The sequence below is a fragment of the Dacryopinax primogenitus genome, assembly GCF_000292625.1.
Source record: "Dacryopinax primogenitus strain DJM-731 SS1 chromosome Unknown DACRYscaffold_2, whole genome shotgun sequence".
Lineage (NCBI taxonomy): Eukaryota > Fungi > Basidiomycota > Dacrymycetes > Dacrymycetales > Dacrymycetaceae > Dacryopinax > Dacryopinax primogenitus.
In genome coordinates, this window is record NW_024467199.1 from 1267509 (window position 1) to 1294113 (window position 26605).

The 26605-nt window shown below is 51.3% G+C and overlaps 10 protein-coding genes across 10 annotated transcripts; 3 read left to right on the forward strand and 7 right to left on the reverse strand.

The window, feature by feature from the left end:
* Positions 1-780: 780 nt before the first annotated feature.
* DACRYDRAFT_62200 (ATP-dependent DNA helicase) lies at positions 781-2447 on the forward strand (the record flags this gene model as incomplete). The annotated part of the gene is made up of 4 exons (XM_040775692.1): positions 781-1272; positions 1322-1729; positions 1781-1916; positions 1964-2447. Coding segments are annotated over exons 1-4 (1428 nt in total), but the record flags the coding sequence as incomplete, so codon positions are not given.
* A 1114-nt stretch (positions 2448-3561) lies between these two features.
* DACRYDRAFT_74920 (ERG4/ERG24 ergosterol biosynthesis protein) lies at positions 3562-5221 on the forward strand. Its single transcript, XM_040776095.1, has 4 exons — positions 3562-3974; positions 4022-4708; positions 4767-4983; positions 5036-5221. The coding sequence occupies exons 1-4, from the start codon at positions 3599-3601 to the stop codon at positions 5100-5102; spliced, it is 1347 nt and encodes a 448-aa protein (XP_040632517.1). The 5' UTR covers positions 3562-3598; the 3' UTR covers positions 5103-5221.
* Positions 5222-5232: 11 nt separating this feature from the next.
* DACRYDRAFT_92873 (ORC2-domain-containing protein) lies at positions 5233-6720 on the reverse strand (the record flags this gene model as incomplete). The annotated part of the gene is made up of 2 exons (XM_040777111.1): positions 5233-6563; positions 6603-6720. The coding sequence occupies 2 exons, from the start codon at positions 6718-6720 to the stop codon at positions 5233-5235; spliced, it is 1449 nt and encodes a 482-aa protein (XP_040632518.1).
* Positions 6721-6877: 157 nt separating this feature from the next.
* Positions 6878-7756, reverse strand: DACRYDRAFT_20059 (eukaryotic translation initiation factor 1). The gene is made up of 4 exons (XM_040771777.1): positions 7631-7756; positions 7439-7570; positions 7345-7382; positions 6878-7296 (listed from the first exon to the last, which is right to left on the reverse strand). The coding sequence occupies exons 1-4, from the start codon at positions 7656-7658 to the stop codon at positions 7153-7155; spliced, it is 342 nt and encodes a 113-aa protein (XP_040632519.1). The 5' UTR covers positions 7659-7756; the 3' UTR covers positions 6878-7152.
* Positions 7757-8753: 997 nt separating this feature from the next.
* On the forward strand, positions 8754-10548 carry DACRYDRAFT_46665 (uncharacterized protein; the record flags this gene model as incomplete). Its single annotated transcript, XM_040774721.1, has 5 exons — positions 8754-9031; positions 9083-9204; positions 9251-9800; positions 9849-10431; positions 10483-10548. Coding segments are annotated over 5 exons (1599 nt in total), but the record flags the coding sequence as incomplete, so codon positions are not given.
* A 159-nt stretch (positions 10549-10707) lies between these two features.
* On the reverse strand, positions 10708-12788 carry DACRYDRAFT_45703 (initiation factor 2; the record flags this gene model as incomplete). Its single annotated transcript, XM_040774660.1, has 5 exons — positions 10708-11168; positions 11221-12401; positions 12451-12544; positions 12591-12647; positions 12704-12788. The coding sequence occupies 5 exons, from the start codon at positions 12786-12788 to the stop codon at positions 10708-10710; spliced, it is 1878 nt and encodes a 625-aa protein (XP_040632521.1).
* Positions 12789-15195: 2407 nt separating this feature from the next.
* DACRYDRAFT_13578 (uncharacterized protein) lies at positions 15196-15792 on the reverse strand (the record flags this gene model as incomplete). Its single annotated transcript, XM_040770988.1, has 3 exons — positions 15196-15404; positions 15426-15488; positions 15684-15792. The coding sequence occupies 3 exons, from the start codon at positions 15790-15792 to the stop codon at positions 15196-15198; spliced, it is 381 nt and encodes a 126-aa protein (XP_040632522.1).
* A 2962-nt stretch (positions 15793-18754) lies between these two features.
* DACRYDRAFT_13579 (uncharacterized protein) lies at positions 18755-20473 on the reverse strand (the record flags this gene model as incomplete). The annotated part of the gene is made up of 3 exons (XM_040770989.1): positions 18755-19582; positions 19671-19954; positions 20392-20473. The coding sequence occupies 3 exons, from the start codon at positions 20471-20473 to the stop codon at positions 18755-18757; spliced, it is 1194 nt and encodes a 397-aa protein (XP_040632523.1).
* Positions 20474-22311: 1838 nt separating this feature from the next.
* DACRYDRAFT_86638 (uncharacterized protein) lies at positions 22312-23666 on the reverse strand (the record flags this gene model as incomplete). Its single annotated transcript, XM_040776779.1, has 4 exons — positions 22312-22861; positions 22901-23086; positions 23146-23430; positions 23494-23666. 4 exons carry the CDS (start codon positions 23664-23666, stop codon positions 22312-22314), a joined length of 1194 nt encoding a protein of 397 aa, XP_040632524.1.
* Positions 23667-23755: 89 nt separating this feature from the next.
* Positions 23756-24281, reverse strand: DACRYDRAFT_46829 (uncharacterized protein; the record flags this gene model as incomplete). The annotated part of the gene is made up of 2 exons (XM_040774727.1): positions 23756-24140; positions 24190-24281. The coding sequence occupies 2 exons, from the start codon at positions 24279-24281 to the stop codon at positions 23756-23758; spliced, it is 477 nt and encodes a 158-aa protein (XP_040632525.1).
* Between the last annotated feature and the right edge of the window lie 2324 nt (positions 24282-26605).

Genomic DNA, 26605 nt, shown 5'->3' on the forward strand with positions numbered 1-26605 from the left:
AAACATTGTGCGATATCGTGCCACCCCCAGACATCCCAGTATTGCCCAAACCTCAGGTTGAACCCACGGACTTGATGTCTATGGGCACTGATCAGCTCACACGTCTACTGTTGCTAAATCAAGACGCACACATCAAGGCATTGACAAAGCTTGCTACACCACAGCCATGGGAGCAGATCCAAGAAGACCCAGCCCTCACTGCCCATATACGGTGTGTGGTCTGCTGAACATCCTTGAGCTGATGTCCTGACTCCGATCGGTTAATCCAGTGACTTCCTTGCTGTACGAACGGAAGAGATCAAGAGAGCGATTGACCTACGGCGACAGCAACCTGTTGATTCGATGCCAGCTGATCTCATGAGTGCCAACGCATCAAGACCGTTGATACGTTCAACCTCGTCAGCCGCATATAATAGCGTTGACGGATTGTACAAGGCTGCAAATCCAGACGTGTCTAGTGCTCATAGTCATTTTCTGCCTCCACCACAAGCACAGACGTGTGAAATCTCTCGTCCTTCAGCCGCCCCACCAGCAAGCACATCACGCATGGGAAATACTGCAAGTGTTTCTTCCATGTCGGCTATCCGAGCTGCGCCCATTAATGTCCGTGATCTTGACGATGGCGTGGAGATACTCGAATTCTGTGCTCCTGTGAACACTGCTCAAGGCAACATGCCGATTCCTCCACGGATGGGGACGAAGATTGCGACACCCGTGAAGCGTGCTGAAAAGCCCCGAACGTCATTGTCTGCGGTCGACTCGGTGGATCAAACAGCCACACCATGGTATGAAGAACTCTCGAAGACTCTAAAGAATGTCTTCCATTTGACCAAATTTCGGCCCAACCAGCTCGCCGCTATAAATGCAACTATGGGTGGGAAGGATGTTTATGTCCTTATGCCTACTGGTGGAGGCAAGAGCTTATGCTATCAGCTCCCAGCTGTATGCAAAACCGGGAAGACTAAAGGGGTCACCGTGGTCATCTCACCCTTGCTGGCATTGATGTCCGACCAAGTCCAGCACTGTCGTGACCTGAACATCGATGTAGTTATGTTGAATAGCGACATCTCCAAAGACGAAGCCCGGGAGACCGAGAGCCGCCTGCGTAGCAGGAACAAGCCAGCGTTGTGCTACATCACCCCAGAAGGTTTGGAAGCACGAGGCTCCCTGCGGAACCTGTTATCCTACCTTCACAACGACAATAACCTAGCCCGATTCGTCATAGACGAGGCGCATTGTGTAAGTCAATGGGGCTTCGACTTTCGACCAGCAGTAAGTGCAGTTAATGCCCCCTACGATGCATTCTCATAGATTTTTCTAGTACGAGAAACTCGGCATCTTGCGCCGTGAATATCCGGGCGTTCCCATCATGGCGCTCACTGCGACGGCAAACAAGCGAGTATCTGAGGACATCATTGGCTGCCTCGGGATTAAAGGCTGTGTGAGGCTGTCACTGTCATTCAATCGCCCGAATCTGCATTACTCGGTAAGGAAGAAGCCACCCGGAAATTTGGTGGCGAACATATATGGGTTCATCAACTCCTGTCATCGCAATGACGCCGGCATCATTTATTGTCTGTCTCGCAAGAAGTGCGAAGAGGTTGCTGCAGAACTTCGCGATACCTTTGGATTACCTGCGCGGCACTACCACGCAGGAATGAACAAGAACGACCGTCTTAGGACCCAGGAATCGTGGAAGCATAACGAGTTCAAAGTTATCGTTGCCACGGTCAGTGATCGTCTCCCTGAGGGTAACGAAAGGCTGACAGCACGTTCTCAGATTGCCTTTGGGATGGGGATCGATAAGCCGGACGTTCGCTATGTTATCCATCATTCTTTGCCGAAATCTTTAGAAGGGTATTATCAAGAGACTGGTCGTGCCGGTCGAGACGGAAATGACTCCGTGTGTATCCTGTGTAAGGCAAAGGCTGGTGCTATATATGCTTTTGCTGACCGCCTGCAGACTATCACTACGGTGACACGGCATTGTTCAAGAAGTTCATAGACGAAAGTGACGCGTCCCCTGAGCAGAAAGAAAGACAACGAATGGATTTGCAGCGAGTCGTCCAATATTGCCAGAACATCACAGACTGCCGACGCACCCAAGTACTTCAGTACTTTGACGAAGAGTTTGCCCCTGAAAACTGTCATAAGAGTTGCGACAACTGCATGAGCAATGAAGAAACTCTGCTCGAGGATGTCAGCGACCTGGCACGGAAAGCTCTTTTGACTGTTCAGGCTGCCCTACGATCGGGTCGTGTAACACTAGCACAAGCGATCGATATCTTCCGAGGCGCTCACACTGCCAAAGTCAAACAGATGGGCTGGGATAATCTCGAAGCTTATGGGACCGGAGCAGGCATTAACCGAGAACAAGTCGAACGTCTGTACCAACATCTTGTGTCCCATGACGCGTTGCGCGAGCAATCCGTGATGAACGGTGGTGGATTCAACACCACATATCTCAAGGAGCTTGGTCCGCTTGGTCTCGACATTCTGAACCGCAGGAAACCATTCATGATGCGCGTCCAGGCAGTCGATCCTCTGGCGGGCAATGCCAAGCCCCGGTCTGGCAGTAATGCACAGAAGAGGGCTAGTATAGGACGCGGCAAAGTCAAAGCCGTCAACAACCAGAAGGTGGATAACAGTGTGTACATCGACGAAGGTTACGACTTTGAGGATGAGCGGGAAGAGGAAATCGTCGATGACGACGAATTTCAACCAGCAGAAGACAGTTTCGCTCTTCAAGGCCAAGGCAATCGCGCCATGGCTGCAAAGTCCAAGCCAATCGCCTCCCGAACCAGACGGAAGTCTGTTGCGGGAGAGAACATGGCTGGTGACACCTCCGGAGACAACTGTCAGCGGTGCTATACAGCATTGGTAGAGGAACGAAGCAAGATTGCGACTGAGCGGCATCTGAAAGAGCCTGAACACATTCTGGATGACTATACGTGCCAATTGCTTGCCGGGTCGCTTCCGGTGGATGCTTCGGAGTTCAGGAACGTTCTCAAGCAATGCCTTGAGCACGAGGAGGATGTGGCAAAGAAGTGGGATCAATACGGCCGCCGACTGCTGAATGTCTGTATGCGCTTCCGTATGATGGACCCGGATGAGACTGCGTCCCCTCCTAGACCGCGGATATCTCGAAGCGCAACCGCAGTCCCGTAAGCTAGGCCAAACTCTCTTGTATCAGTTTGCTGATAGTCTGTTACCAGAAATGCTCGCAAATCGTCTCTTGGTGCGCAGCAGTTGCGAGAACAGTTCAGTTACAATGGACCGGCGGGTGACATATCGACCTCCGGCCCACCGAAGAAAGTGAAGCCGATGGGGATCCGGCAGGTGAAAGCCAAGTCTAAGTATTAGATCATTCCAAATTGTATTATACGACATCTGTGTACGGTTGGTGGTGCGATGTACAGTAATTTTTGATCAGCGTGACAGTCACAGCCATGTCACCAGCGAGTTTTTCCGAGATCCCCGCGCCACACGGAAGCAAAAAGTGGGGAGTTTACTCCGAAGTCGCGTCACGCCACCCTGAGCTACACTAACCGCGCGCTCCCCCGCACGAGCCTTCCTCTCTTCTCCACCAACGTTCACCATGGTGTCGGCAGACAAGGAAAACAAGGTCGCCGTCGTCGATAAAAAAGATGAAGCAACACTCAATCCGAAGTCGACCAAATTCGAGTTTGGTGGACCAATCGGCGCACTCGGGGTCTCTGTGACGACCCCACTGATGCTCTACCTCCTGCATCTGGGTTGTTCAGACCTTACCGGTGGTTGCCCACCACCATTACTCTCTATATCCTCTACATTGAAGAGTGAGCGGTGGTGGGATGCTCTGTGGGACTGGAACGCGTTCTTTGTGTACTGCGGGTGGTACGCGTACTGCTGTCTGTGCTGGAGGTTAATTCCTGGTGACTGGGTGAAGGGTACAGTCATGCGGAACGGTCAGACGAAGGAATACAAGATGAATGGTGAGTGCACATCAAGTTCTCACATCTACGATGCTCATACTTCTCAGCGTTTGCGACTGCTCTACTTACTCTCGGTTTGGTCGCCGGCACCATCTATCGCTACGGCCCTCTCAGCTTCATATTTATCTACGACCACTATCTTGCTTTAATATCTGCCTCGATCGTCATGTCCTTGGTTCAAGCATTTACAGTGTACTACCTCTCTTTCCGCAACGGTGCTCTCCTGGCACTGGGTGGCAACAGCGGGAACTACCTTTACGACTGGTTCATTGGCCGCGAGCTTAACCCCTCATGTGCCTGGCTCGACAGGATGAAGTTCGACTTGAAGACCTTCAACGAGCTCCGGCCAGGCCTTATCCTCTGGATGCTTAACGACATCTCGTGCATGTGCGAGCAGATGGTCCGCCGCGGCCGCCACGCTTGGCCCACCGACAGCATGATCCTCATCAACGTCTTCCAGGGGCTCTACGTCTTGGATGCCCTCTGGAACGAGAGTACCATCCTCACGCAGATGGATATTACCACCGATGGTTTTGGTTTCATGCTTGCCGTCGGTGACCTCGCTTGGGTGCCGTTCTCTTACGCGCTCCAGGCGAGGTACCTTGCATTCTCCCAGCACGAGCTTGGTTGGCCCCTGACCATATTCGTCTTTGCCCTTAACTCTATCGGGTACTATATCTTCCGTACGGCGAACACCGACAAGGATACCTTCCGCGGCGGCAAGAACCCTAAGAGTGAGCCTGATCATGTTTTTTTTTTCTCCATGAACTGCATCTCATTGACAATGAAAAGACCTGAAAAGCTTGAAGACCAAGCGCGGTACCGAGCTAATAATCTCTGGTTTTTGGGGCATGTCTAGGCACCCGAACTATTGGGGAGACTTGATGATGGCGCTTGCATGGTGCATGACGACCGGCTTCCACACTCCCATCACCTATTTCTACATCGTTTTCTTCGTCATCCTTTTAACCCACCGTGCTATGCGGGATGATGAGCAGTGCAGGAAGAAGTGCGTACCGCTTAGGGTGCCTTGTGAGTGACACATGCTGACGTGATTACAGGTACGGTGACGATTGGAACAAGTACAAGGCCATAGTCAGGTGGCGAATCATCCCCTACATCTATTAAACAGACAGATGGTCTAGCTATGTGACGACACGCTCCCTAACAGAATCATTAATGATACCCTACGCTTACAGATGTTTGGAGATAAGTGTGGATCGTGCTGTAATGACAATGAACATGAGCGCCCCAACCTTCAACCGTCCTCTTCGAGCACCTGGAGCACATTCTGCAACACGCTCTTGTTCACGTTCACCCAGAGCACTTCCTGTGCTCCCGAAGCTGCCCCGCTCACAAGTCCATGATCGCGGAACTCCGCTAGAAGAGCACGGAACTGCACCTCGTTCGTAGCGATAAACGCCTCTCTGGCCTGTGTGAGCAAGCTAGCCAACGGGGCTGCATGTTTCGGTGCGTTCTGCGGTAACGCCGTGCCCTCTTCTTCCGGGGCAGCGAGGTTCTCCAGCTGCATCTTCCCTAGCAGAGTGAACAGCGTCTTGGATTTGTCAGGTACCGAGTTGAGGATATGTATCGTCGCTGTGAGATCAAGATGCGTGCCGTTGACCCCTGGCCCTGCTGTTCCAGAGAGAGAAGCACGCGGTGCAAGCTCAGCGGTATAGTGCTCAAAAGTCGTCGCTTCCTGCCAGAGGAATGCGAACCCCCTCTGTGGTGGGATACGCGGGAGGTGGCTCTCTTCTGTGCTGGGGTAGTCCAGTGGCTCGTGTTTTCTCGTAAAGAGGTCGCGTTGGGTAAATAGGAGGGGCGCGTTGACCTTGTCGACCGAGGCGAGGAGGTGACATTTGGGATGCAGCGCTAGGAGGGAGAGGAGTGCCCGGAGAGGGGTGGTGAGAAACCCGGGGGTGTCTAGGGAGTGTAGGATGATGTATAGTGGGCGGGGGGAAGCTGAGAGGGCGTGATAAAGTCGCTCGACGGCTGCTGGGGAGGAGGGAGGTACAGCCGGCTCGGAAGGGACGAACGGGAGCGAGAGGAGGCTCGCCATGATGTTCGTGTAGGAGACGTTCGGGAGATAAGCGTGCAACGTCGCCACATGCCCTCTTTTAGTGCATACATCCCGTGCGAAGGAATCCAAGACGTCGCGCTTGCTTCCCCATCCAAAGAGGAGTATGTTGAACCCCTGCTCGAGCTCGAACGCCCAGCGGGAAAACCGCTTGCTATGAAGTTCCCTCAACCTCTCCCTCTGAAGTGCATGTTTCCCCACCACTCGGGGCAGGGCGAGCAGTTCCTGAACCTGGAGCGCAGAGAGCTGGGGGAGAGAAGAGAAGGATTTCTGCGAAGCGGGGGTAGGCTTGGGAGCGTGCTTCGACGAATGGGCAAGGAAGTACGCGTCGGAGGCGTTGGTGGCGAGGTAGTTCACCGGGGAGGGCGAGCGTTTCTTGCGTGGAGTACGCTTGCCTCTCGAGCTTTTGGTGGGAGATGTATCTGGCTCTGGGTCGGTGTCTTCTTCAGAAGTGTCGTCTTCCTCTTCAACGTCTTCGACCTGGGCCTCATCGTCCTCCTCTCCCTCTCCTTCTGCCTCCTCCCGTCGGCTCTGGAGCAACGCTCGAGCACGCTCTGCTTCCTCCTTCAAATCATCTACGACCGCTGCAGAACTCCGCGTCACCCGAGCGCGTTTAGATGGCGAACCACCTTGGGATTGTCGTGTTCTTTTCTGTGGTGTGCGTGCCATGAGAATACGCGTTGCTTAAGGTGAGGGAGGCGACGGTCATGAGCAGAGGGTCCCTGGGTCGGGCCGAACCACACGCCTAAAGGACGCGGATGGCGTTGATAAGGCGGGGTGGAATGCTGGCATTGCATGTGGGAGATGGAGCACAAGGAGATGATGAGATTTGAAACGCATCTAATTGTATTGTTGGATCAAAAGAAAACGTCATGCATAAGTGGACAGCCATGGACAAGTACAGTGATCAACGGTCGAAAGAAAAGATACACAGCAGGCACAATCAGGTCACGGTTGTAAACGCTCTCGCTCTCGTCTCGCTCGTCAATCGATCCAGCTGCTGGAACCCACACCGACACTAGAGGTACATGCAACGAGGGAAGAAAAAGGTCGTGAAAGGACGGATGCTCGGGATGCACCAACGACAGGGCCCACGGAGCCTTAGAAACCGTGCACCTTAATGGTGTTCTTATCGATGCCCTCTACGGTGAGGAACTGAGCAATCTTGAGGCGCTGATCGCCTTGCAGCTGGATGACTTCACCGGCTTCTTCGTCAGTAACTACGGTGCCGTTGCAAGCGAATTCCTGTCACATGGTTAGCGCCTCCACCAGCAAAATTGACATCAGACGCACCTTCTTGAAAGCTTTCAACAGCTTCTTGGGATCATACTCTGCAATTCAAGTCGTGTAAGCAGATGGTATTGGAACACTAGCAGCAGGTACGCACGCTTAGGCAAGCCAGAGAGGGTGGTCAGTGTCTTTCTACCGTTCCGCTGTTGAATGCGGATATGGATGTATTCCGCGGCTGTATTATCGGTTTCGTTTATACCAGCTTCAGCGTCGCCCTCCGCGAAGGGGTCTATGCGCATACAAGGTGCATTGATCAGCTTACATCCTGTGGCTGGATGAAGATACTCACCGTATTTGTTGAAGATTGGCCCACTCATAAAATGGCTGGAAGGTGATTTGTTCGAAAAGCGGAGAGGCGTCAAGCGCTCGCTTATGTGGTAAGGTATACAGGTGGTGGTTGGAAGTGAAGAACGATATGAGAGAGTAAGTAGAAAGAAAGAGAGAGAGGAGTAGACAACGAGGCTTTGGTCAGTTTGATGTCAGTCACCCCTCACCAAATGCATCCGAGGGGCTGTGTTATTTAAAAAGGAAGGCATCGCCCCACTCGCTAAAAACGCAGCCCCAGCGCTTACGGTAACCTCGACGTATAAATATCGGTAACTTGTAAATTATAAAGAACGGTGATTTGAGATAGGGGTGGCAGATGACAGATCGCTTGGCAATCACTGGTGTCCTCGGAATGCGGCGGCAACCCCACGCAGAAGCACACATGTTGCCTCAACTTCACGGGGTAAACGCGTAATCCCGGGGCACCACGGGGTGTGCTGGCAAGGGGGATGTATGAACGTGTGATGAATACCTTGCGTAGAAGTATTTTTGAACGGTGTGGTCAAGGTCAGAATTTCACTTGAGAGCCGGGTTGCCCCGACGTTAGAAGGGGAAGAGAGCCGACCGTAAGGATCGTAACAGATAAAGAATGAAGAATTCGGATGTTGGGACCCTGAAGTCCCCCGATGGAAGTATGGCAACCTCCCTTGCACTCGTCAACAATGAACATAATATTCTTCATTGTTAAGAAATAAACAACATCAAGTGAAGGTGGAGTATGAGCAAGTCTGATAAAAGGCGTAGAGGTGGAACATAGTTCTTGGGGGCTTGTCAACTTGCGACGACAGCGGGAGCTGCGGGGCGGAAAGCCACACTCCGTCCTCTCCGCAAGCAATTAATCCGTATTCTGTTCACCGTCTTTTGTCCACTTTGGAAGACGAGATAATTCAGATATCTTCACAAAAGAATAACATACCAAAAGGGTGTAAATAAAATATGTAACTCTGCCGTGCGGTCAGCAGTCATTCGATATGTGACTGAGCTGTCTCCGGCTCTTCCCGACACTTTACCCCACAACTGTCGACGACGATACATAAGGGGCCATCCCCCGCGTCTCTGTTGTGTACCCTCTCTTTCCATCCCCTTCCACCCCCTCGACCCCCTCACCTAAAATGTCCCTCACCCAAGCGCTCAAAGAGCGTATCCGCCGGCCCAGCCTTTGGTCAAGGATCACAACACCGGAGGCCGTCGTCCCTCTCTTCAAGAATGGGATGTCTGTAGGCTGGTCCGGATTCACCGGTGTCGGCTACCCCAAGCGCACTCCTATCGCCCTCGCAGAGCATGTCGAGGCAAAGGGCCTGCAGGGACAGCTTAAGTTCGACCTCTACGTTGGGGCGAGCAGTGGGGCTGAGACGGAGAACCGGTATGTCGATTTCACGATAACGCACCAGCTTGCTGAATAGGGTCACTGCAGATGGGCCAAAAACGACATGATCGACAGGCGGTACCCCCATCAGGTCGGAAAGGACATTGCCAAGGGAATCAACGAGGGCCGTATCCGGTTCGCGGACAAACACTTGTCTATGTTCCCACAGGGTACACATTCAACCGTTCCAGGATCGTCGCAGCTAACACCTCTCAGATCTCTCGTACGGTTTCTACACCAAGGACAAGCCCGGTAACAAGCTCGATATCGTCAACGTCGAGGCTACCGCTATCACCGAGGATGGGCATATCGTCCCCGGTGCGTCGGTCGGTGCGACCCCCGAGATGGTGCAAATGGCAGACAAGATCATCGTCGAACTGAACACTGCGCTGCCCTCCTTCGAAGGTCTGCATGATATTACTACGACCACGCTGCCACCGAACCGCAAGCCGTACCTTATCATGCGTGCTAGCGACAGGATCGGCACGACCGCTATCCCTTGCGACCCGGAGAAGATCGTCGCGATCATCGAGAGCGACCACCCTGATAACACGGGCGAGAACCAGCCAGAGGATGATGTTAGCCGGGCTATTGCTGGTCACTTGATCAACTTCTTCCAGGAGGAGTTGGACGCTGGCAGGCTCCCGAAGAGTCTCCTTCCTATCCAGTCTGGAATCGGGAACATCGCCAATGCAGTTATTGGTGGTCTGGCTGAAGCGCCGTTCGAGAACGTCCAGGTGTGGACTGAGGTGCTCCAGGACACTTTGTACGTATAGCCGACCAGTACATGTCACTCTACTGACCCATAGCAAAGCATTCATTTCTTCGAATCTGGCAAGCTGACATTCGCGACTGCCACGTCCATTCGCTTCTCGCCCGAAGCTTTCAGGCACTTCTACGACAACTGGTCCAACTATTACAACAAGATCCTCCTTCGTTCTCAGCAGGTTGCCAACTCCCCCGAGATCATCCGCCGGCTCGGTGTCATCGCCATGAACACACCCCTCGAAGTGGACATCTACGCGCACGCCAACTCGACCTGCGCGCTCGGTTCCCGCATGCTGAACGGTCTAGGTGGCTCCGGTGACTTCCTCCGTAACGCAAAGTACAGTATCATGCACTTGCCCTCTGCGCGCCCGACTAAGACCGACCCAACGGGTATCACCGGCATCGTCCCCTTCTCGTCGCACATCGATCACACGGAACACGATCTCGACGTCATTGTCACTGAGCAGGGTCTGGCCGATCTCCGTGGTCTCTGCCCGAGGGACAGGGCTCCGCTTATCATCCAGAAGTGTGCCCATCCCGACTACAGGGACAGCCTCATGGACTACTACGAGCGCTCGCTGCACGAGTGCCTGAGGGCTGGCAGGGGTCATGAGCCGCACATGCTGAGGGTGAGTTGACCAGTCATCGTCCATAGTGTCAGTTGCTAACTACATCTGCAGAACGCATTCAAGATGCACTTGAATCTGATGGATAAGGGCTCCATGAAGGTAGACAAGTGGGAATAAATTGAGCCAACTAAGCTCTTGGATCACCAGAATCTCATGTAATCGTACCACAATAGCAAAAACGATGCTTCCTATGCATGAGTTGGGTATTAAGTATTTAATTGAGGCAACTCTTGAAGTCGGGTGGTCATACAGTGCGCAATATGTTATCCAAACAATCTATACCTGGCGCGCGATCTCCTTAACGTCTATGGCTTGGATCACATCGCCCACCAGAACTTCCTCAAACCCTTCGAGAGAAATGCCGCACTCCATGCCCTTCTTCGCCTCGGTGATATTTTTCTTCATATGCTTGAGGTCCGCAACCATGCCCTCCCACACCTCCTCGCCATTCCTCATCACACGCACGCGTGAGCTCTTTTCTAGCACACCGTTCGTCACTTTGCACCCGGCAACATCATGAGTCTTCCGGCCCTTGAGGGAGATATGGAAGATCTCCGCTACCTGGAGTTCGCCTTTGACGTGTTTCTCGATCCTGGGTGGCAGGAGTGCGCTCGCACGTTTTCGCACTTCTTCCATCACGCGGTAGATGACGTCGTCGAAGTAGAGAGGTACACCGAGCTTCCCGGCTTGTTGTTGTACGGACCTCTGACATTTAACGTTGAATCCGATGACCATAGCTGAGAGATTGTCAGCGCCACTGCCGCAACGCGCACATAAACATGTGCCTACCATTCGACGCCTCTGCCATACTAACATCCGACTCCAACACTTCGCCCACGCCTGACGAAACCACTTTGGTAGTGACCTCGTCGTTTCCAATCCCACTGACAGAGCCCACAACGGCCTCCACCGTCCCACTCACGTCCCCCTTAATGACGAGCCGGAGCTCTTTCTGCCCCTGTTCCTGCTTTCCTTCGTGTGCCTCACGAGTTACACCCATCTGCTCCGCCAGCGCTGCCTCCTCGCGCTCGATCCGCTCAGCCTTGCGCACTTCGTTGATCTTCTCGACATCCTTGAGTATCTTGCGCTTCTCAATCTCCCGTTTCCGGTTCGCCACAGCGCGCTTGGCGTCATCCTCTCCCTTGATTGCCTGGAGCACTTCATCTCCTGCTTCAGGTAGCTCCTTCCACCCAGAGACAGTGACGGGCATGCCAGGTGACGCCTTCTTCACGAACTGACCCTTATCATCCATCATCTGCCTTACCCGACACCACACCGTGCCCGCGACAATCGCCGCGCCTGGTTGCAGGGTGCCGCTCGTAACCAATACCGTGGCTATCGGTCCACGTCCCTTGTCGACTTTAGATTCGAGAACATATCCCTCAGCCTTAGACGTCTGGTCTGCGCGCAGGTCCGCAACTTCTGCAATCGTACTGATCGTCTCGATGAGATCGTCCAGCCCCTTGCCGGTCAGACCAGACACCTCAACGCTCGGGACGTCCCCGCCCAATGATTCAAGCTGCACCCCCTCAGCCAGGAGCGCATTCTTGACCTTTTCGACATTGGCCTGAGGCTTGTCCACTTTGTTAATTGCAATCACCAACTCGACGTTCTCTTCCGTCTTCGCAAGGTTGAGCACCTCCCGTGTCTGTGGCATGACTCCATCATCTGCAGCGACGACACACACGATGATGTCCGTTACACGAGCACCACGGGCGCGCATGGCAGTGAACGCTGCGTGTCCGGGAGTGTCGAGGAACGTGATTGTCCTGATGGCCGAATTTTCACTCGCCGTTCCAACGGGGACGGAAAAGGCACCAATGTGCTGTGTGATCCCGCCAGCTTCGCCTTTTGCGACAGAAGTCGACCGCAAGGTATCGAGTAGTGTAGTCTTGCCGTGGTCAACATGACCCATGATCGTCACCACTGGTGGTCGGTGCGGGAGAGTCGAAGGTTCGGCGGGCGGGGCGCTGGTAAAATATGACTATGAGCCCAATAATACATCTGCGATAGACGTACTCTGGATAGATATCAAACGCCGCTTCATCGTCTATCACTGGATTAAATCCTAGTTCCACTGCAACGAGCGATGCATCCTCTGATGACAGCACTACTTCCAAGTGAGCATACACGAAGTCCGTACTTCATATGTTACGTACAAAGGTCTGGCTTGACCTCCTCCATTCCCCAGTTTTTCATGAGCTGCATCATCCGTTCTGATATGACCATCAACGTCCTTCTCCTGTGGCAAAATGAAGGAGGAATGACTCACTCTGCCTCATATCTAAGATCCTGGCCAAGTTGCTCACACTGACGACAGTGGGGATATATACATCTTTTTGCACCTGCTTGACCATCTTCTCCTTCCGAATCTTCTTCTGCTGTTTCAGCTCCTCTTCCTGGTAAGGAAATTCCACAGAGTCCACAGAGTCTCTCATCCCTCCGCGGTCCTTTCGACCATGTCTTCCGCGCACCTCTGCCTCTACCTGCTTCAAAAGTGCGATATCCTTTTTGAGATTTTGCCGCTCTTCCTTGGTCATGTGTATGTTGGGGTCTTCCAGGCGCATTTCCAGACGTCGAATCTTTTCAGACGGTGGTGCGGGTTCACTCTCACGAGGTGGAGCCCACATAGAGGGGGGTGTAGAAACCGAATAGTCGTTTTCCAGAGGGAGTTGAAAACCCTCTTGTGATGATTGGGGTACATGGGAAGCTCCCTGTGACTGTAGAGGCGGCCGAGGACCATATCGTGGTTGTCGAGGCTGTTGAGAATGCTCTTGCGGTGGGACATACTGCCGATTCGTGCCCCACTGGTCACTCCCAGCCTGAACACGGGTAGGTCGAGCACCAAAATTGTTGAACACCGCATTACCGCCTGGGGCACGCTGCTGCACTGTCCAATCGTTGTTGTTTGCGTCGTTCCTACTTCTACCGCGCTGCGGTGCCCATTGAGACTGGTTCCCCCCGCTGGGAGCGTTGCGAAATCCACTTCGTGAAGTTGTGGGCCAAGCGGGCTTCTCAGAGGGATCAGAGGGGAGTGAATGCCCTCCGGCTGGCGCGTTGGGATTGGAGAAGACCCCCTGTGGTGCTCTAGCATGGTTGAGCTTGATCCCATTATTGCCATAGGATGGTGGAGACACATTGGGCAAGGCACGGCCGTGCAGTGTTTCGCCCCATACCGGCGAAGGGAAAGGCTTGCCGTTGGCTGCAGACGAAGGGGTGGCGAAGGTCGACCACTTGCTCGCTACTCTTTGGCTTACATCACGATTCTGGGTACTGGAAGCTGCAGAGGATGATGATGTTGCGCTGGTAGCTGTTGGCCACGGACGAGCTCGGGTCGCTGCCTGGGAGGAGGGACGGGAAGAGACAGGCTGGGACGACCCCGAAGAGGAAAGGGTGGGTCGTCGAGCAGCGGTGTCGAGCGTACACCTTGCTGCTCGTCGCATCTTCTATGCTTAGCAGGGAGAGGAAGAAAGGAGAACGACGAGAACGACGTTGAGCTGATGGTCGACGGTGAGGAGGCGACCCTCGTCGGCGTCGGCGTCGACCGGAGCCGCTGTCCAATTTTGATAATGGAACCAATTCATTTCCTTCTCCACTGCCACAACGACACCTAGACCCCATAGCTCCCGCGTCTCATCCCTGATGGGGACACAGGCTGCCCCTGTCACATATCTGGCTCCGATGCCAGGTTGGCTGATTCCAGCATAATTCCAGCTCCAGCACTTGCCCGGCTATTGCTTGCAGCACTGCCATCACATGTGCTGTCAGCACTTGGGGGCTAGCCATACTGCCTTGTTCTAGCTCTAGAACTAGAGTTGTGCCCTTGTCTTGACCCTGGCTATGAGGTTGTCCTCCTTGTCTCTGTCCTCACCATCACTGTCACTGTTGACTGTGGGCCATTGCTTGGCCTCTGGGGCGTCTGCCCTTTCTCAGCCACCTGCATTTGAGTCAGATGCTAGGTCAAGCAAGGGTGCCTCCAAGCGACAGTATCTGGCCACATGAGGGGTCTGTGGTGTCACTATGAATATATCACTCATGATGTCCATAGTTATCACCAATGAAGGCTGGAGTATCAATGTAAATACCAAGCTGTGAAGCATGCAACTGCTCATCAAGCCAGAACAGACTCTTGGGACTGAGTCCACCTCTGGCACAAGAAGGCTAAGCACTCGATTGAGTGCAAGGCTGAGAACAAGACATGTGTGCCAATGTGGGAGGCCCTCAGTTCTCTCCATGTTCTTGCCAAAGTTGCCCTGCAGAGTTTGGCTGAGCAGGAAGTTTGAGGTGTCATGAAATGTTGGGAGTGTGCTACAGGCACAGAGGCCAAGAGTTCCTGCACAAGTGCAAGACCTGTGTTGGGGCCTGGAATGTGCACTAGAGGCAGAGGGGTCTAGCACAAGTGCTAGCATGGCCAGAAGAGAGGTGGCCACCCGTTTTTGGATCATTGCTCTCTTGGATGTCAGGTACCTGCTATTGAAATAATATCTCTATCTATGCCAATCAAGAACTGGTCTCAAGATCTAGATCTAGTCCCTGATGACTCCGGCATGGTATTGGTCCACTGCTTTGATTTGTTGCCTTGTGCAGAATATGCCTATGTGGAGCAGAAGCTGCTCACCACACTTGGTCCAGCTCAGCAAAATCAATGTTGAACCGGGCATTGTTCAACTTCCTCTTCGCCTTGGCATCTGTTACAGCTGATCCCTTCACCGCTTTGACCTGTTTCTTGTGTGAGGGCTGCAGCTGGGTCAGGCCCTTTGGATGTCATGGTTGGAGGACTGGCTCTGGAGCTGGATCAGGCTGCCCATCACCAGCAGACTTGTCATCAGCGTCAAGGAGTAGCATCTGTTCCAGTTCCCCCCCTGTTGCTGCCTCCCCATCTGTGTCCAAGAGGGCTGTCACTGAACTGGCATTTGTCTGTCCAGCTAGACCTGATTCTTCAGGAGTATGTTGGGTGGGAGCTTTGTCTAGACCTAGAACTAGTCAGGCCAGACCTTTGTCCAGATCTAGCACCAGTTGGGTGGGAGCTTTGTATAGACCTAGATCTAGATCTAGCTCTAGAGCAGGGGGTCATAGTTTGGCAGACAGAGGTTGACTTTTCACTGAATCTGGGTCTAGAGGGAGAGCCCTGGGTGCTTGGTCTAGGACCTGATCTGGAAGTGGTGACCAGGCAATCGGTAGTGGAGTAGGAGGTGTCCAAGTTGGCATTGGATCAGTGGAGAGAGACACGGGTTCCTGTTTGAGTGGCCAACCTTCCACAGATGTGCCTGGTGCCAAGTGTATAACTTGCGCATATGTCAGCAGCAGAGGCAGTGTGGTGTGACTGGTGGGGCAGGGAAGGGTGGTTTGCTGAAGGGCCATGGTTGGGACTGTGGCCTCCTGTGTTGGAGGAGGCAGAGGCAGATGTGTGTTGACATTGGGCAGCACCCTTTGGCCTTGGTCCATGTTGTCTGCTACATACCTTCTTTTCAAAGGCCTTGCCCCTCTGCCCTCTAGCCAAGCAACTTCCATAGCCTGCACTCTCCTCTTGTGTCCTTGCTCTAGCTCTTGTTCTAGACATTGGCTCCAAATTTCAAGCTTGTTCTCATTCATCACTTCAAAGAAGCATGAGCCATTGATGAGTGCTGCATGAACTTGGCTCAACAGAAGCATGCTCAAGATATCAGATGGGTTCTTGAGCTCATCCAATGGCCAGCCATGTAGCATGAGCTTATACTTGTCTTCCACCCCTTGGCCAAACTTCTTGTACTGCATCTTGGCGGCAGGATCTCTGCTAGCACGCTCTGCAATGTATGTCAGATTGGAGTCTAGCCATTGCATGGGTGAATGGATGGAGGACTTTATCTAGCATGGAATGCTTGAAGTTGATGACCCTCTTGGCAATGCACTCGGATGCACCTTTGGTCTCGCATGAGTTCTAGTTCTAGCATGAATGAGGCCCAGACCACTCACCCTTGGCTCCTCTGCTGGTACAATATGATTCATAGGCAAAGACCAGTTCTTCTGCAGGAACATGTAGCACATCCTTGAAGAACAACTTTGATAACATGGTGCTGAAGAATGCAGGTGGAGCGTAGTCTCTGATGGCACTCCTGCATACAAAGCCACATGCATGACCATTTGTCCTTAAGTGGAATGCCTGAGTCTAGAGCTGTGAATTAGCCCTGGCTGGAGTCCTAGAGCATGTACAAGACTCACATTGTGCTCAAAGGTTTTCTGCATGTGAGCTGTGTCTGCTTCTCACCCCTTATGATTGTCTCAAACTTGGGTGGTCTTCTGATCATGTAGGTCTCAAATGGCTTGCTCTGCTGCCACTCGGGCTGTCAGGTGGTCTTCAAGCCAGCACATCCTCTCTTTGATCTCATCTTTGGCCTCAGGGGCAGTGAATCAGAATGTATGTGCTGACCTGACATCAGCTCTAGAACTAGATCAAGATGCAATGAAAGTTGGACACACCTTGCTTCTGATACTCTTTGCTGAGCTGATGCACCACAGCATTCCTCAAGCTGACTCCTTCATTTGTGCACTTGTAACCCATGCAGCAGCCTTTGAAGTAGCCATCACCAGCTGCACAGGATAGGCCAGTCTCCCAAGCAATGTCCTCCAGCATATTACTGAGGACTAGTTTGAGCTCTAGTAGTCATTCTTGCACTAGTGCATGCTTAGCATGGTTTGCTGTCATGATCTTGCTCCTCATCTTCCACTGCAATTTCTCTGGATCAGTTTGAGGCATTGCTGAGAGATGAGATCTAGAACTCGATGAACCTCTTGTCTTGTTTCAGCTCTCTTCATTGCCATGGTCCATGTTGACAGAAATGATATGTCACAGTGATACAGACAGAAATGATATGTTGCAGTGATACAGACCAAACGTTAGTACACAACAAGACCTAGCTTGTGAGTTGCACACTGACATGTGTCAGCAGATTGCCAGGCCTGGGAACAAGCAGTGCAGTTTGGTCATGTGAACAATGGGCAGAATAACAAGAGACAACAGCATTGATTGATGGAGCTACTAATCTAGGTCTAGTCCTAGAGCTACCTATTGACAACATCTGTACTGGGTGCTGGCATAGTAGAGAAAAGCTGCTGCGAGGTAGGGCCAAAGGGCCAGAGAGAAAGAGGAAGCATGACATACAAGCAGGGAACTGTTTTTGGATTGTGTTGCTAGTGCTAGAGCATGTCCTTTTTTTTTGTTGATTTTGTTGATTATACAGGAGTCTAGAGTGCTGCCTTGTCTCTGTCCTAGGGTTACCATGATACTTTCAAGTAGCCTGAGCCGGGGCATGTGGACTAGAACCCCTTTGAGAGTGAAACTGAGAGCATGTGTAAAGAGAAGAGTTGTCATTCTCAATGGCCCAGGTCTAGTACAAGTACTAGAGCCAGAGTCTGTGCAATCAATTGGGAGAGAGTGAGAGTGTGGAGAGTGGGAGCAAGCATTAGAATGAGGTCATCAATTTCAATGGTGCAAGCTTGTTAGGGCACTGCCTGTTACCACCCCTGGCCACCCATTTCACCCTAGGAGCAATGAAACAACAAGCCCCTGGAACTTCCTGTGCTGGTAACTGCCTTAGGACAATGGCAGTGGCCATACAAGACATTGTGCAGAGGACACCACAAGACTGCTGTGTCCAGACACTTGGGGTGAGACATAGTGGTGCTAAAGGCTCCTACTGGGAGTAGTGGGATGCAAGATGACACTTGTAGGAGTCTCCACAATTTGTTGGAAAGGTTTGGGAGGCCTAGGGGTGTTGCTAGGATGTCTATCTGACACTTGTAGGAGTCCCCAGAATTTACCTGAACTCCTGGGCTTCTGGTGAACACCTACAAGGTATATAAACAGTAGTACAGTGATGCTGTATCCCTCAGATTTGATCTCTGAGGAAACTCCTTAGTCTACAAGCAGTTTCTAAGTCATCTCATTGTCTTGAACCCCCTTCTACACATGCCTGAACACCCTGCTCTCAGAAACCTGCCTTGACTCCACAACTCTTGCTACACTTTTCAGCTATCTATAACCAACTTATAACACCCCCTGGGACCCCCCAGTGACCCCCTTGGACCCCCCCAATAATCCAGCTGGCCCTGGTGATGTGGATATCAACTAGTACTGCTGGTTAGAGCCACTTTCAACCACAGTAGACCCCCCAGCACTTCATCTATTGTTTGGGATTAGTGTGTGGCAACCTTGCTAGACCTAGTGCCCTCACAGAGCTCAATTTTGAGCTTTGACAGCAGAGCATTGAGTGAGAGCAGAAAATAGAGCTAGTGGTTCTTCTCAATGGGCCCCATTCTAGTTCTAGAACATGGCCTCCATTGCCTCTCAAATGCAGCAAATTTTGTACATCAACTGGAGCAGGCTGTCAGACCAATCCCCCCCAACAAGGTTGGTGACAAGGTCATCCCAATGCACAGGGCTGTCATAAGCCCGGATGAGCTTGAGCTCATGCTTGGCATGGCAGGCGACCTGCTCCAAGATTGTCTTGTTGTACTCCTGAAGATAGATCTGCATAGTGCCAGGCAAATTGGCGGGAACCATGTTGGGAGGTGGGTGCTTGTACTTGCGCAACCCCTGGTGGGAGAGCTTGTGCAGCTCAGCAGCTAGGTGGACAGGGTCTGGGTGGTAGGGATGCTGCCTCGGGTTGTTGGCGTCAACCTCGCCCCAGAGCATGTCAACATTGCTATCTCTAGTCTCGTGGCCCTTGCCCTTGCCTGGGTCTGTCAAGGCCAGGACAGTCTTGAGCTCTGCATTGTGCTCCCTTGGCTCTTGCTTGACAATGAGGGGTGCCCCTGCAGGAGGATGAGTGCTAGAGCCAGTTGTGGCCTTGAAGTGGGCCTTGGTCATCTCCTCAACCTTGTCAAGGGCCTCTCTCATGGACCTCTTGATATCAGGTTCAAGATTCACATCCACACCAAGGTCATGTTTGGACACCCATGCAAGGCCAGCCTGGATGTCCTCCTTGGACTTCATGTACTTGTTGTACTCACACACTTTGCCATTCGCAAGCACAGTTGAGAAAACATGGACAAAGTGCTTGATGATCTCCATATATGCTGGAGACTTCCTCAAGTTCCTTGAGACCCAGAACCAAGGCTCTGGCTCTAGGTCTTTGTCACTGCCATTGATTCTAGCCATGACATAGAAAGAGACCTGGCCTCTGAGGATGCAATCAGACCAGGTGAAGTGGATGTGGATCAGTGCATGTTCTAGAACTAGAACTAGCACTAGGGCTACTCACCAGATCTTCCAGCTTGGGCAATAATTCATAGAAATAGCATGTTTTACGCTGGTGGACATCCTGGGTCATCCATGAATGCATGGTCCAGCACCAGTAATTGAGACCATCCAATGTGGCGCCAAGAATGGGTTTTGGGCTGGGAGCAAGCTCAGCTCTAGCCCCTGACCAGCTCCCACCTGGTGCCCCACCAGTGAGTGTTGGGTAGGAAGGATACACCCAAGGGGCCACTTGAACTTGACTAGTGTCATATAAACAAGACCAGTTGAACATAAGAAGTTGATCCTCTACAAACATGAGAGGTCAGTATATGCGCACACATTCTAGAACTAGAACATGCACAAGGAGCTTCACTATTGGTAGTGATCATCCAAGACAGTGGGACTCCTGCACATACTACTTCTCATTCTAGCACTGGTGCCATAGAGACTGACCCAGCAGTTTGAAGTCATCATTGGACCTGCAGTGAAAGGCAAGATGTCTGCAGTTGGACAATGAACCTCTGGTATGTTCATGAGAGGGGTGTTGCAAGCAGCACCAACATGAGCAGGAGCTGGAGCAATAACACAGGGGGCTGAGCAAGGAGTACTGTGGGCACTTGTGCAATGTCCGTGGGCATGGTCAGGTGCCTCTTCATGTGAGGCATCCACACAAGCACAAGCCACAGAGGCTAGGCATCCATCAGGTCTTGCTCTAGTTCTAGTTCTAGGACTAGAACACTTACCATTAGCAAGGGCCAGAGCAGCAGCCGGGTCCGGTTGCCTGCTCACAGCCTCTGGTGCTCTGCCATGGGCTGAGGTTGGCATGCAGATCCAACTTGTATGCCTGGACAGGCTCTCTTGTGCTGGGGGATGTCTAGAACCCATACTAGATAGAGGGGCAGCAGGAAGGTTGAGCTGGAGGGGAAAATGACCAGAGTCAAGAGGAAGGGGTAAGACAAAAGGACTAGGGGGGGGGTGAGAGGACAGGGACTAGTGAAAGGAGGAGGACTGGGAGAGGGGATGACAGGCATAAACATTTGATGGGGGATGAGATACTGCAGTTCACACAGCCTTATATTACATCCAACACTGCCACCCATTGTTTGGTGCATGGACCAGGTTGCCAATCCAGTTCTTGCTTCTGGCAAGTGCTAGAACAAGAAGCAGCCCTCAATTCCATGCATATGGGCTTGTATTGATCAAGGAAGAGCTCAGTAAGCAAAACTTGGGGGCCAGTCTTCTGAGAAGGAGATTCAAAACAGGGTTTGTTCGGTGATCAAGGACCCCACTCCTAGATCCTCTGGGTTTGTAGCACCTAGCCTCTCTTATGTGCAATATTATTGCCCAGATTAAAGAACTGTACATGAATCTAAAATTCTTATTCTAGAACTTGAATAAGAAACAGGGCTAATTAAAGAAGTTTTGGCTTGGTAATCTCTGGTTTGTGCTTGGACCAAACGGTGAATACTTGTGGTTCTTGTGCATCTTGAGTGTCTTGGCCTCTAATGAGGCCTTGTATGTATACACATTCCTCTATATTTCTCTAGTACTAGCTCGAGTACTAGTACCAGCTGTGAGTAACCCAGGTCAAAAGGTAATATCAGTTGTTAGTACAGGTACAAGAAAGTTGGAACCATCTCAGCATTTGCCACCCAGGGTGCTCTCCTTGTGTGCTCTCTTGTGTCCATCAACTGCGTGCAGTATTGACATATGACTACTGTCAGTGTCATCCATTGATGGCTAGCTCTAGAGCTAGGCATTGATCTGTTATTGGCCATGAATTTTCTGGAGTGCCAGCACACAAAAGCCATCTGGCCCAACTGCATTGTTTTTTTCTGATGAACTTTGGTGCACCATCAGGCACTGTTCCCATTAGAAGACACTGTTCTATCATGCCTGAGATGTATGCATGAGGTCATCAGCCCTAAATCTAGATCTAGGGCCAGAAATAAGCCATAAACTTGAGTGCGCAATAGAAGAGAGCAGCTGGGGAACAGTTTCATGCACTAGAATGTTGTGGGGCTATGGTTGCACAAGTGTGTTATTCTGTCCTTTGGTTGGATATCATTCTTGTATAAAAGAACAAGCAAAATTTTTCCAGAGAATTATTGCAAGGAATGTGTCTTGCAGACCACTCTTGCACTAGAGCTAGGATTAGGAGCTAGAACTGGGTGTTCACTTTTGAAATGAAATGGGCCTTGATGGTCATGCATGGAACTGTGTGAAACACACACAATGTTATTGTATCTCACATGTTGCTGACAGATATCCAGTGTCTGGACAAGGATGACCTTCTGTCTCATTGTGAGAACATGATTATCATTCTATATTCCACTCAAGAAACTGGATATGAGCCATATGCTTGTTCTCCACTTGGTTCTAGAACTAGTTTAATCAGCCATAGACATGCACTAGTGTCTAGCTCTTTGCATGACACTGCATTGGGAATGTGATACCCTGCTCAGACATTGAGACTCAGTGCCTGGGCAAACAACAGACTGTGTAATGAGTGATGGCCTCATGATTGGGGTTAGGCTGTCAATGCTAATGCCTTTTCCACCTCTTGACCTGAGCTAGTCCCAGAAGGATAGAGTCACACTGATGATGGAGCAAAGGCAATCAATTGCTAGAGTACATTGTGGAACATAATGCAGGAGCCACACCTATGGAGGACTATTGGACTGCAGCACTTCCACAGCCATGCCGTTGAGTGCCTGTGCCAGTCTATTGAACTCTTCCAGCTGCTCTGCATCCAATCCCTCTGCCTCTGTGTCCTTCAGGTCTAGTTCTAGTTCTAGTTCTAGTTCTAGTTCTAGTTCTAGTTCTAGTTCTAGTTCTAGTTCCTCTGCATCAGTGCCTCCTCTGGGGGAAGTGGTAGTGCTCAGATTGGCCACTGCAGCTGCTCTGACATGTTTCCCTGTCATGCACAAGCCCAAGAACCCAGGCATTGTGAACACCTGCTGGATGCATGAGTGGAGACAGCAGTCTACTTGTGTCCATCTCAGGAGGGCAGCTGACATAGCCAAGGCCAGGGCAAGATCTTGACTCTTCTTGACTTGGCATATTGATTGGAGCATGGCCCTGGGTTTGTTGTGGAGGGCTGTCCAGATGCAATGTATCTTGATATTGAGGCACTTGATCTTGTTCCTGGCACAGCGCACAAGAAGCCACTTGATGGTTGTCTCCCACATGAAAGGATCCAACCAATGCTGGCTACAAATATCCTGTTGCAAATGTCAAACAAGCATGAACTCGGACAAGAAGCTGTAGTTGATGACTTCCTGGAAAGATAACATGGCCCATGGGGGGTTGATCTGGTGAGCTAGGGTGTTGTAGCGCTGTAGCGCTGTGCGAATCACCTCACTTCGCTCCTGTAATGCCTTGGCTAGATGTGTACACATCAAATATCCTTCAAGGCATATCAGCAATGCCAGAGTTCTAGCCCTAGAGCTTGCTCACAAGTCCCGCATAAGCTCAATTTCTCCATCTTGAACAACTGTTGGATAACCAGTGCCTCAACATGGTTGAGGGCTTTGTTGTACACCCACAAACTCAGATCATGCTCAGCCCTCTGCCATTCTTCACTGTTGGGTGTCCAGTGCTTGGTCTGGAGCTGGTTTTTGTACATCATGGCTAGGGTTTTGAGCTGGTGAATAGTGTTGATGACAAGCAGGAAATTGTGCTGATGGGCCTGCTGCCATACTTGGTCCAAGATGTTGTTCAAGGAGTCTGGGCTGGACAAGGACTGGAAAGCATCAAGCTCAGTGTTGTTGAGCTTGATCCTGCATATAATCAATCCTCATTAAGATCTAGTTCTAGATCTAGTTCTAGAAAGCATGACTTACTCTTCTGCCTTCAAGAGCTTGAGGGTCTCCAGATATCTGAACACAAGCACGTCATCTTTGGGTTCAGAGTCTAGCTGGACCAGGTACTCCTTCTCCTCTTGAAGGAAGGTGGTGAAGTCCTCATCTGAGATGGCATGCTTGCTTTGAATGCATTCAACTTCCAGGGCAACCATGCAAAGAATCTCCAGCACCTGGCAGTACTTGTTGTGAAGCCAGTCTCCTGCTCTGAGGTTAGCACTCTCACCCTAGATCTAGATGTAGATCAGCACTCACCAATGCCAGCCCTGCAATCATCATTCCATCTGGACCAGAAGGCGTTGAGCGTCATGTGCCAATGGTATGTTGAGTCATGGTGATACAGGTGAGTGGTCAAGTTCTGCTTTGAGAACAAGCGCTCATTCATTTTGAAGTCCTCTAGTCTGGCTGTGGTGAGGAAGCGGGGGTGGAATGACAGCTGACACTTTTGGTTATGCACATAACTGTGGAAAGCACTGACATACAGCTGTAGACCTAGAGCCTTTGCTTGATGCCTGAGGCTGCTGCGTGACACAGTGATGGAGTGTTTGCATCCAATGTCATAACCAAGGGCTAGCCCTTGACCATATACATTGAGGAGCCTGTTGAGGCAGGCAAGGGAGTACTTGGCTCTCCCACACAGTCTAGCTCTAGAGGTAGTAGAGATCTAGTGCTACTCACAGTTTGCCTGACTTGATCATATCTGCCAAACAAAGCACAAAGCCATGATGGCAAGCACACAAGAAATTGCCAGTCTTGTTTAGGCCATCCATCCAATGTGAAGGTTGATCTTTTGCCTGGAATGTTTTCCACTTCTGGGTGCAGACCTCATCTTGTTCTTGGGCAGGGGCCTTGACACCCTTGACCTTGATTATAGTTCTTGCAACCTGGTAGAGGATGAAATCATGACAATAACAAAAAGGAGGCCTCAAACCTTCCGTTGGTGTCAATGATGATGAACCTGGTCCTCAAACTGATCAACCTCCTTGCTGGTGAGAATGTAGTTGCTCTGGAACACATGATGGTCTTGATGACCAGTGTTGGCAAAGCACTTGGAGGAATTGTTGCCATCAGCAGTGACCAACTTGCTGTGTGGGAGAGAGGGCTCATCCTGAAGCTAGAGCTAGTGTTAGTATCAATGGCAGACCAGACATGCAGTACCATGCACTTGATAGTCACATGCAGTGCATGCATTAAGCAGATGCCAGTTGGGTGTGTCTTGCCCAAATGCTTGCTGGACAAGTCAGCGTCTCTCTCAAAGAATGAGGGCATAGGTGTCATACACATTGGACAACTGCTGGCAAAAGGTTTTGCAATAAGGTATCTAGGCATGCAAGAATCAGTCTCTGATCTAGGTCTAGATCTAGCTTGTGACTGATACCCACCCCGTGAAGATTGCATAGAATCCTTGCAAAGGCCTCATGCAATACATAATCCTGGAGACAAGCAAGATGCAGCAGTTCCAGCACCTGAGGGCTGAAAATGGTCTCAGGATGTTCCGGGGTAGATGCCAGTAGCCCATGTTGAAGCAAATGTATTAGAAGGCTTTCTCCCTCACTTGTGCAGGTAAATGACTGCTTCTTGATGGCTAGTCCGGGTTAATGTTAGTGCTGTTAGTGCCTGGTTTGGGTCTAGTCCTAGAGCAAGTGCACCTGTCAAGCTGATGACCAGCACCATGGTGGTCTGGGCAGACATCAAGACTGAGGAATGGGGCAACCATTCCAGTCCTTGATACTGAAACTGGATAAGGGCACACACAAGGACTGGGAGCTTAGCCTGCCAGCAGGAATCCATATCCCAAAGTTGTTGGGTGTGAGCACCATGACTGTGCATGTAATGTCAGTTTTCCTTGCTGAGGTAGTTTCAGGTTGATTTCTAGCTCTGATTATAGAGCTGGATCAAGGGCTTACTTCATTTGGGCCCAGAAGTTGTCCACAGTGACTTGCTCTTCATTGTCATGCCAGCCATTGTCCGAATTGTGACTGATCCCCTGGTCAAAGTCCATAGCCAAATTCTTGGCTTGGTCCTCTTGGGCTCTGGCATAACAAGCTTCATAGGTTCGCCCAAGGAAGTGTGTTGCTCGAGCAAGCTCAACATCATCTAGGAGCAAGCTGTCAGCAATGTGGTTGGAGGGACCATAATTGCCCATACTGTGAAGAGCCTGAGCTCATTGGGCTTGCTCTTGGGCTTGATGTACTCTCAAGGCCTGCAGAGAGAGTGTGTTGGGCTGCCTAGAGTATTTGTTTGGAGAGGAACCCTCAGTTGTGCCTCTTGAACTAGAACTTGCCCAAGCAGCTTGTGACTGGGAGTACAAGTATAGATCCATGCGCAAGAGTTTGTGAGAGGCCTTGCAGCAATAATTCACAATGGAGGGGAAGACATTGAGCTTGACTGGGCAAGAACTGGTGCTAGCACAAGCTCTAGAAGATGATGCGCATCCAGCAGGCATGGGGGAGAGAAGGCAGGATGTGAATAACTATGTCAGGACCCTCAACAATTTCTAGACCTGGGGTAGATGTGAGATGTCATGTGAATGATTGTGTTACTGCTGCTCCTGACATGACACCGGCACCAAACAACCTCTAGTACTACTACTGAACACTGTAAGAGCCTGTATCTCCCCAGTTTCCACCACTGCAATGCCCAAGCACTCATCTGAGGAATGCCACATGCCCATGCCCTACTATTGTGCTCCCATCTCCTGCAAGTCTAGTTCAAGTGCTAGTTCAAGGGATGAAGACATGGATGAGAGTTGGCACCAGACACTGTATCCTTGGCAGAAGAGAGAGCCATGCGGGTGATCTCACACCACCTACCAGAAGGCACTGATGCACCTGGCTGTCAATTTGCATGAGGTTGGGATTGTTCCAGGTCCAGAGCTCTCTGTGAGTATCCTAGCTTATTGCTTGTGATCTTGAGCTGAGTCTGGAACTAGATCACGTTGCAACTGGCCTGTGTTGGTATGAGCGAATCCAACTCTCACATTGACAGGCTCCAGAGCAAGGTCAAGACTGAAGATGGCAACCTGGGTGTCAAAGGCCTGCTGTTAGGGCAACACAGGCTGACTAAGTCTGCTCACCTAAGAGTGCCAAGAGTC